We start from the raw sequence: 10,443 nt of genomic DNA on the forward strand, positions 1-10,443 counted from the left end.
CGAAACGCGAACCAAAGGTATAAGTTGACCTTGACCCAATGATTATAAAGAATCACGAACCAAAGGTATAAAGTTTGAACGCCACAAGGAAGAATCCTTGATAAGTTCACAGTTCTTGAAGAACCAAAAGAGAGCAAAGCCTCACCTTTTCTGAATTTTATTCAATAATAATCTTCAAAAACGTTTACAGACTTCAGAGCCTATTTAAGGACTCCACAAAACTTGACAGACAAGAAAATATATTCTAAAATAACTCCTAATTGATACCTTACCATATCAGGAATCAAGTTTGACCTAAAAAGCATTAAATGCACCTAAAAACAAGGAAAATACCTAAAAAACGTACTAAATAATAAAACCCAAAATAAAAGCTGATTTGGTCTGAAATTAGCAGATCCAAAATAGGAAAAAATCTGCCTTAACTGATACAGAGCTGGAAAGTCAATCAGTCATTAATTCATGCCATAAATCACTCCCAATTAAGTCAGATCAGAGCTAAATAGCTTGAATTAAATTTACTACACTTTCATCTTCCTTTGGGCCAAGCTTGGAATATCCTGCATTAGAATCAGCCCAAATCTCTTGAATCAGCCCATTAAGTGCTTCTTGGATCTTCTTGGATCTTGCTCTTGTAATAGGCCCAACTGGAACATGCAATAGATCCTTGAATGCTTGTTGATTCTCATCAGTACATGTAAAACTTCTAACTCAACTAGTTTTATTTTGGTGTTTTTAGTAAAGATGTTGAGCATTCAAATCCATATTTCCCACAAATTGAATTATAAATATATATATATATCATTTTAAGTATATATATATATATAACTATTTTTCCAACTCTTGCCACATCTCACACTGTAACGAATTGTGAGCAATAGGGATATGAACCTATCACATTTTGTGACAAGTTGTAGTAAAAGATAAAAATTGTGAATTTAATTATGGTCCTAACATTTTTTTTTATGAGAAATCTTATATTTATATTATTTTTACAATAATTTCATAATAAATTTTATATAATAAATTATTATAAATTTAAATTTAAATTTATCTTTTTGTCAGCTGGTAACGATATATATATAACAATCTACAATAATACGTTATTAAACGAAGAATATAACATTTATCTTTTTGTCAGCTAGTAAGAACCTCTGCTGCGTTGGGTGGGACCATAATTAAATTCACAACTATATTAGTTGGAGTTGGAATTTGGAGTTAACTTGCAATTTGGAAGTCCAAACTTGACAGCTGCCTAGTGTGGGTGGACTATACTTAATTCACCATCCATGTCGAGGGGTTATGTTTGTGGTCGGGGACCCTTAGAGCATTCTCATCAATTTTTTTATAAAAAATGTCATTTTAATACACTAAAAGTGTACTTTATTATTTTAACACACCATTTTACAATTCACTCTTTATCGCATCTTCTATTCTTTGATTCTAAACATTAAAATAATATATACAACACATTAAATAATATATTTTCTCAAAACCCAGCAAATATACAAATGCACAGCCAGTGGCACTCGCCACCACCAATCACCGCCACAACAACAACCACCGTCACAAACTACAACTACAATAACTAGATCCTCTAACAAATTTCCAAATCCAAAAACCTCAGCAAAATTTTTTTTTTTATAAAAAAAAAAAAACTCAAAATCTTCAACAAAACCCCAACCCAACAAATCAATCAATGACCAAACTCAACCAACCATCGGCGGCAAGAGCTATGGAGGATGACGAGCAAAGATCGGTGACTGCCACTAGGCGAGCAGAGCTTCAGATCAACGAGCTTCAATTGGTGTGCTGAGCTTTAGATCCTTGACGATCTTGTTGCCGAAGTCCCTCAAGCGCATCTGCAAATAGTGAATCTGAGTCGCCTTCTTCTTTGTGACAAGAAAAAAAAAATAGAGAAAGAGGCGCAGAGAAAGGGAACGTAAAAAAAAAAAATAAAAAAAAAATAAAAAGGAACCCGAAGCCATGTGGTGAAGATGCTGGAGAAGAAAGAAGAAGAAAAAAAGGAAGAGGGAGTGACTGAACATGAGGAATAGGCAGAGGAAGAAAGAAGGAAAAAGCAAGAGAGAGAAGAAAGAAAAGTAATAAAAAAAGAGAGAGAAATGAATAAAAAATAATTTTTTTAACATATTTGTCCGTACCATTCCAAAGAAAGTAATAAAAGAAGAGAGAGAAATGAATAAAAAATAATTTTTTTAACATATCTGTCCATACCGTTCCATCTTTGGAACGATACTATTCACATGTGTCAAAATTTATAGGATTAAAAACACTTCATGAAAATGGTTTTTTGGTGTTTGGTGTACCAAATGCCAAATAGTTGGCATTTGACACATTATCAGGTAATGCTCTTAGGCTCAAGACTTCCCAAAAAGCTCAAAAAGTTAAAGTGATGGAGACTTTTAGGCTTCCCAAAAAGCTCAACCTGTTCTGGGTTATGATAATTGAGGTGTGATAGAAAATTTGTAATTTGACAAATCTTAGGTCCACATCTTTAGCTATTCTATTTTTAGGGTTTACAATTGAAATCAAAATACTCCATCTGTCTCAGTTTGTTTGTCTTTTATTCCATTTTGGAATGTCTCAAAATATTGTCATATTTCTAAAAAAAAAAGTAATTAATTTACTAATGTTCCTATTATACCTATATTTAATTTTCAAAACTATTTTTTGATAAATTTATTTAAGGGTAGTTTTAGAAATTTATACAATTTTATAAGGCAGACAAGACAATAAATGATGTTCTCTTAAAAAGTTTGACTTTTCAAATAAAACAAACAAATTGGGACGAAGATAGTATATAATTGTATCAATTAGTATGGAAAAAGTCGTGGTATCTTTTATAAGGAAAATTAAACTCAACTATAAGGCCTTTGGCCAATGCAATGACATTGTTGAATTTAAGGACACCTTGTAACTAAGTTTTACCGTTTGTAATTAATTATTTATTATTATATAAAAAAGAATAAAAATACTCCAAACCATTTGCTATGCTCCATTTCATGCTTCACAAATGATAATTAGCCATGTGTGCTTCTCTCCCTATTTTTCCTATTTACTAACGGAAGCAACGCTATTGATATTAACGAATAACGACTCAAGACTTCCTGTTAACCTTAAAAACAGTAAACATTAATGTTTTATTTTTCTGCTAAATTTTTTTTAACAAAATGGTTACTATAATTCTACAAACAAAAAGTTTCTTCATAGTACTGTGTGTAAAACATAGAAAGGAAATAGAAACACTCCATCGAAGTCAAATTTTACTGCGAGATCGATCTCAAATATATTTATTTAATTATTGTGCCTAAACGAAATTCAGCTACTTGATGAGGATAAACACACATCCACTTGACTCAGCTATCACAAAACTCTCAAAGTCCAAGGACACGATGGTAATTAGCTACGGTGCTCAACAAATTGGATGCTTGATTTCACTCTTTTTATTATAGGTAAAGAAATAGGATGTATTTGTGATGAAATTCGGAAATTTTAACATGAAATATTTGAAGGATTTGTTTGTTTTTTTTTTTTTTTTTAATTAGAAAAATCTTAAACCCGACCAGTTGCATATTTTTTTCTTTAAACAAATTTTATTTAAATTATGCATATTTTTTTCTTTCTAAAAATTATCTAATTTGACTTTTCATTTTCTAATGCATAATTAAATATATATATATATATATCATACATAATTTTTTTAAATGTAAATTTTCAATTTATTCTACAATTTCATTTCATGGAGATGATGAAAGATGATAATCTTGAGTCATCTATCAAACATCCAAAAATAAAATTAAGAGAAATATTATATCTACAACACTTTCACAATAAATTTCAAGTGATAAGAAAGTAATTTTAGTGATATGTTCATGTTAAAACCAATAACAACTTGCTACTTAAAATTTATTATGAAAACTTATGAAAATATTGTGAGTATAACACTTTTTTTTAAATTAAAACATAACTCTATTCTTTTTACTTACTACTAATACTATATAAGTTTAAGGATACAACACTTTTTAATTTTTACAGCTATTGTCATGTTTTTCTGTGACCATTGCATAATAAAAATAGTGTAATAAGCAGTGAACAAAAAGGGAAAATGATGTTGTTAGGGAAAATAATGTTGTTGCAATTAGAAAGTGACATATTACTTTTATGATTAAAATGTGAATATATTGACTCTATTTTACCCTTGGGCCAAGTACGTGCCTAAGTGCTTGGGCCTATTCTGTGTGATGAAAGTCTTGGGCCAAGTACATGCCTAAACTACATTCTCCATTATTAACATCTCCGACCCACTGAGCTCTCTCTAGCTATCTCAACAGAAAATGGAGGCAAATGCGTTAGCACTAATTTTAGTATCTGCTAATTTTGAAGTGTTTTTTTTTTTTTTTTTTGGGTTCTTTGGTTGGGATTTGATAACCAGTTCTGAGGCGGTGTATGAACAAGGATGAGCCGCTTATAGATGAGCTTCCAAAGGAGTATTATGATGATGTATGTATGTATGTATGTAGTTGTCAATATGCATCAGCTATGGCATTCTTTTCACTTTTTTCTTAAATGGGTGTCTCTTATTTTTCTTGTTTTGCTATGTTGACTGGATGATTGTTCTTTTTTGATTATTGGGTATTCAAATTTATTGATTTCCTGAGATGGGTCCATGGTAGATTTCCCATATATGCCACTAAATCATTAATTTGTGTGTGTGTGTGTATATATATACATAGGTATAGTGTTTGTAAAATGGTTAATGGCAGTCTCCGTGTGTAACTGTGCTAAAGGAATTTATTAGAGTGGGTCTTCTTGATTTGTTTTCGAGCTGATAACTAAAGGCCCACTGTCTGCTACACTTAGTCCTGACTAGAGTGTTTTGGAATTTTTAATACAAATTAATTACAGTAATAGAGTGTGTTGGAATCATTTGGCACCACACCAATAAATGGTTTGGTTTGTTTTGACAGTAATCACATATTTGAGATTTATGTGTGCAAAATTACATCATGCAGGGTCATGTTACACTTGAGCCTCTATTACTATGAAAAATATTAGAATAGCTTATGAAGTTAGGCTTGACTCAATATCAGTCAATTGGAAATGCTTTTCTATAACAGCTTTAATGGAATGACTTCATAGCTTACAAATTGAGCAATCTGAGTTTATTGTTTGTGAAATTACAATTGACATGCAGGTTAAAAAGACGAACCTCTTTTCACAGTTGCCTATTACCAGTTATAAGAAAATTGATTTTGAATTATATTGCATTGTCCATGTCCTCCAGAATTAAATTTAATTTGTAGCATTACTGCTTCCCGTTTTATTACTTTCATATATAGCTTAATCCAATGTTATAATTTTCTTAATTCTTGAAATATTTTGTTCAGATTATGATCACTCCCTCAATTGAATGGATAACTGGTCCTGATTGATGGGTTTTGGGGCATCGTGTGCATTCTGTATATGACAATATGTTGCCTAAATGTAAAACCCACATTCTTATTATGTTGAACTCATGTAACCTTTAGAAATTGGCACACGCTTGAAAGGGTATCCGGAAGAAGATGTCAGAAAAGCATGGAGATTGGTTTCGAGCTTGATCAGAGCTGCTGAAGAAGTTGAGGAGGTGATCATAAATTACAGTATTCAAGCCTCACAAATTTGCTTAATCTGTCAAGAGATTAAGACTTTAAAATTATGAGAATGTGTTCATTTCTAAAGAGTGCTTTCTGCATACACATGGGTTGATAGAAGTCCTTCTGAAAAGTAAAAGCCCTTTCCTTTTTCCTTTTTTGGCTGCTTTTGTTTTCATTATGAAGGAAATATTTATGTCTTATATCTAAGGACATCTCATTTCGTTGCTGTCCATACTCATACATCCTTTGTAGCTTGTAGCATTTTCCATAAGTGGGAAGTTGAGTCAAACTATTCATGTAGGATAATTGTGACTATTGATTAACTTTCTTATGTGCAGGAAATTGAGAAAGCTGCCGAGAAAGGAGAACTCAATGAACTTGTTCTAATGGTCATATGGAATCGCCTTGATCTTGCTAGACGCGACGTAAGTTAGTCTTTTGTTGTCTCTAAATTCTGTGTGGCATCTTTTCTTTTAATGCAATGTTGTTGTAGTGTAATGTTTTGCAAACATTTTTTAGTGTGCCAATGTAAATGTTTGCAATCACTGATTATTGTAATGTTCAAACTTGATGGCTGCCTTTATTAATTTCTCTATAGGTGTAGGAGTGTTTATGGCATTTCAGCATTAGTTTCATAAGTCTCAAAGATTTGTAAATACTTATAGAACCAAATTTTGTTTTTATTATTCTATTTTTTTTTATTTAATAGAAAATTTGTTTTTACACGAGTTTGAAGAAAATAATATGTATCATAGGTTAGAATCTGGAATTTATGAGTATCAAATTCACAACTAATATTTCTCATGAAGGAAAAGTGATGAAGTTACTATGATTAGCTATTTCTTATAAGCAAGGCATCCATGTTGATTAAGGACTCAGATGACAAAGTTACTCTAAATCGCATATTACTTATGATTATTTGGAGAAAAAGAAAGCTCAAGGTCTTCTTTTAGGAGGTTTCTCTTACTTAGAAATAAGGTATCAAACAAATAGAGAAATTATAGACCATTGAACCTTCAATGTCAATCTGATATCCAACACAATACCTGTAACTTAAGGAAAATCAAGCTCATACTGGTCATGGGTTGAGAAAGGGAATTTAAATCAATATCTAATTTCTCATTGGTCCTCAACAACTCAATGGTAAAGCAGTTGGTTGTTAGCTGACTATTCATAGGTTTTACTACATATGTCTAACAAATAAATATGCTCAAGTCCTCTTAATTTGTATTTTTGTTTTAAGGCAAGAATTGGGAACTTATTTTTCCTTTTTAGCATAAGGCTTTGCCTTGTCCTTTTTTTTTTTTTTTGTTCCTTGTAAATCTTAATAGTATGAGTTCAGTAGAACTTAATATATGCAGTCTCTTTATCTCTCTCTCTAATGTTGATTTAGATATTTATCTCATTTTCCAGGAAGAAAAGGATGCTATAAGAAGTCTTGATCTGTTATATAGAAGGGTTGAGGTATACACTACTTTTCATTTAATAGTGCCATGCTTAAATTCATTTGTTTCAATACACATGGGTTTTAACTTTCAAAACCAAATGCTGAACGTTGTTAAATCTTGTCTGAAATCGTGCTGATTTTTAGTAGAATCCTTACATAATTATTCCAGCCTAGCACATCTTGCACCGTGACACTCCTTTAGGCCCTTTTCATTTTGTAGTTTCCTTTCTTCGTTGCCTTACTTGGGAGAAAACAGAATTATAAGCTTTGAATTTTACTTAATATTTTAGACTGAGATTTTGAAACGGGAGGCTACTCCTGCCATGAGACTGCTCAACAATCTTTTGAATATGCATGATGGGTTTGATGATGAAGGCTGGATGAAGGAATGCAAAAAACGCATGGTTGACACCTTGCTAAGACCATTTAGCATTCTTGTTTCAGCAGGATTTGACATTGATAAGGTATGCTGCAAATATACAAATTATATTTCCTATGGCTTTGATCAAACTACATGATAGCCACAACTAGCATGTTTCTTGTAGAACTCACGGATCTTTTCTTTTTTTCTTTTTCATCTGTATGATGGTTCCTTTTCTTTTAGCTGTACTGAAGAAATCTATAAGGGTATAGAATGACATATTGGTCAATCTCATAGAAACCTCTCTTGCATGCACACATTCAAGGAATCAGGAGTGGCATCAGGCCACCAGGACAATCTCTGCATGTAGGGACAAGCGCATAACCATTCTTTTTGTGAAGGCACAGAATGAAAAATTATAGGAGTTGGTATTGATTGTAGGAAGTACCTAGACTAATTAGAGGAACATTCGCATTTCTCCTTCTTGGGCGGTAAAATAAAAGCATGGCTCTATCATATCCAAGATAATGGAATATTTTTCTAATGAGAGATCACTTAATGTTCAAGATAAAACTAACCAGTCTGGGATTGCTTCATTCAACTTTGGAGCAGATGATATATGTCACAACTAGATCTAATATAAACACTATATCCTATTGGTCAAATTAATTTGTGTTTGATTTGACTTCATAACGGCTTACTTTTTCCCCAACAGCATCAGGGCCACTTCGACCTCCACTTGAAGCTGATGATACACTTTTAAGGGTAGACTTTGTCAGAGAGGTTAATGCATTGCTACAAGATGTCTGGTATCAACAAACTGAAGCACAACATGGACAAGATTCGTTTGATCCTGAATCTGTTGCGAGTAGGTTGAAGCAACAGGAGAAACAAAGAGCCATACGCCAAGTAGAATCACTGCTGGACCTGGCCATAAATTTGAAATGGTAGCCATACTTTGTCCCTTTTATTGCTAATATGGGGTTTTGTAATCCCAGTTTGCTACATTTGTATGTTGTTCACGGGTTTATTGTAGCATTTGTATTTATTAGGACCTTTGTGCGCTTATATTACAGTTGATCTATAAAAGAAATTATGTTTTTTTGTGCACAATTTCAAATTAGAGTTTTCTTCTCCTTTCCTTTTCTTCTTTTTTCAATGAATATAAGTTTCCTTCAACCAAACTGGAAAAATACATGAAAGCTTGCAGCTGTGCAAATCTCATGCAGTTAAAGTACAGCGATACAATGAACTCAAGTAGTGGTTACTTCTTCACTGCTATAAGAACACTGCCAACTCATGCTAAAATTTGTAGTGGCACCCAAAGCAACTAAGACAATGCCTATCTCTCCAGTATTAACATATGAAGAAGCAAGCAATATCAACATGACAAAAATAAGGGGGTGGGTGGGTTGTTGGTAGGGGAAATGAAAGAAGTATCGAGTGGACTTATCTTTTGCCCATTAAAAATAAAAACAATCCCAATTCCCCTCTCTTGACTGGGCTTATGTCCATCTAATATTGAACTTATTAGTGGCTGACCAAAAATGAGGCCTATAACTTGAGGCTGAAAGGGTATTTTCCTGTCTGTAAATTATCCTAATTGTCCCAAGATTAATTCACAAAAGCTACCCTTCTCAAAACCAATAACCAAGATTGCTGCATCTCTAACTGAAATCAAATTCTTCCTTCACCGAGCAAAATAAAGACAAGTGCATGAGTTTGCATTCCTTAAATTGAACACAACTTATAGTCGAGATTAAATGAACCAAACTAAAGATGAATAATTGAGTTAGTGGTTAATTACTATTATCTTTCATGCAAACAAAGCCCCAATCTTGAGAAATTGAGGCAATTTATAGCTATGGCTGATTTAGATAATGGGTTACAATAATAGAGAGTTAAAACCTGCTATTATTGTTATGCAAGCAAAAATAATAGTAATACACCACATCCACATATAAGAATATTATCACCATCTTCTTAGCTGTTAAACAGTCTTCCAATCACAAAAGCTACCCTTCTCAAAACCATATTGCTTCATGCATCGTTACACTGACATCAAATTCCCCCATCACCAAGCAAATTAGGACAAGTGCATGGGTGTGAATTAAATTGAACAATACTTGTATAACATGATCATCCAAAAGTTAAGATTCAATGAACTAAACTAAAGACGAATATTTGAGTTAGTGGTTCATTACTATTGTCGTTCATGCAAACAAAGCCCCAACCTTGTGAAAATTGAGGCAATATATAGCAATGGCTGGTCATTGCTTTTAGTTGATGGGTTACAATAATAGAGAGTTAGAGCTTGCTATTATTGTTATGCAACAAAACCTCAATCTAAGAAAGATTGTCTGTATGAATGTAACCAGAAAATTGATTGTCCAAGCAAGATTAAAAATATGCACATCACTAAACTATGAAAACAGTGCTTTGATGCCTTCAAACTCAAATGGACATGCATGTGAGATGATTATCATTCAGTTAAATTTTAAAATAAAAATGTTTTTAAGCAATTGAATTTTGAACTGCTTACTATAGTTTACTCAAATATCTCTACAGCGTTAGGACTTAGGATTTAACATAACAAGAATTGTTTTTATAATCTTGATTACAGAGGTTCTGCAATTAAGGCTACATCATGCTTTGATTCCAGATGGATGTAACACATGGAACTTAGGAAGTTGCAATAGAAATTAAGTAATGACCAACAAAGACAAGAAAATATTTTACATCAAGAAAAAGGTATTATGAAAAATTATAATCTATATATTTTTTTTCTTTCCTTTTGGAATGGAAGATACTAAACAAGAATATAGAATCTCTCTTTTAACTTTAGAAGGCATAGCATCAACCAGAGAGGTCCAATAAAACTTACTACTTCAAAAAAACAAAAACAAAATGACAGTTTTAATCAAAGTAACAAGTGCAAGGGTGTGTATTAAATTGAACACAACTTATATAACACGATCATC

General features: G+C 32.3%; 1 protein-coding gene across 9 annotated transcripts; it reads left to right on the plus strand.

Moving 5' to 3' along the window:
• Nucleotides 1-4,399: 4,399 nt before the first annotated feature.
• On the plus strand, nt 4,400-8,567 carry LOC142642682 (protein PALE CRESS, chloroplastic-like). 9 transcript variants are annotated; one of them, XM_075817091.1, is made up of 6 exons: nt 4,400-4,518; nt 5,547-5,784; nt 5,993-6,079; nt 7,068-7,118; nt 7,392-7,565; nt 8,178-8,567. In XM_075817091.1, exons 3-6 carry the CDS (start codon nt 6,041-6,043, stop codon nt 8,223-8,225), a joined length of 312 nt encoding a protein of 103 aa, XP_075673206.1. In that variant the 5' UTR covers nt 4,400-4,518; nt 5,547-5,784; nt 5,993-6,040; the 3' UTR covers nt 8,226-8,567. The 9 variants fall into 9 exon arrangements, with proteins under 9 accessions (XP_075673206.1, XP_075673204.1, XP_075673209.1 ...); XM_075817089.1 differs by having other exon boundaries at nt 5,547-5,644; XM_075817094.1 differs by having other exon boundaries at nt 4,408-4,518; nt 5,406-5,784; nt 7,706-8,567.
• Nucleotides 8,568-10,443: the final 1,876 nt, after the last annotated feature.

Source organism: Castanea sativa, chromosome 7 (assembly GCF_040712315.1).
Source record: "Castanea sativa cultivar Marrone di Chiusa Pesio chromosome 7, ASM4071231v1".
Taxonomy (NCBI): Eukaryota; Viridiplantae; Streptophyta; class Magnoliopsida; order Fagales; family Fagaceae; genus Castanea; species Castanea sativa.

What these genes read in the sequence shown, in the direction of transcription:
- LOC142642682 (XM_075817091.1), top strand. Translation starts at nt 6,041, where the DNA reads ATGGTCATATGGAATCGCCTTGATCTTGCTAGACGCGAC. An exon ending in TTGATCTTGCTAGACGCGAC is followed by an intron (nt 6,080 to 7,067) that starts GTAAGTTAGTCT and finishes CTCATTTTCCAG; the next exon opens with GAAGAAAAGGATGCTATAAG. An exon ending in CAGGATTTGACATTGATAAG is followed by an intron (nt 7,566 to 8,177) that starts GTATGCTGCAAA and finishes TTTCCCCAACAG; the next exon opens with CATCAGGGCCACTTCGACCT.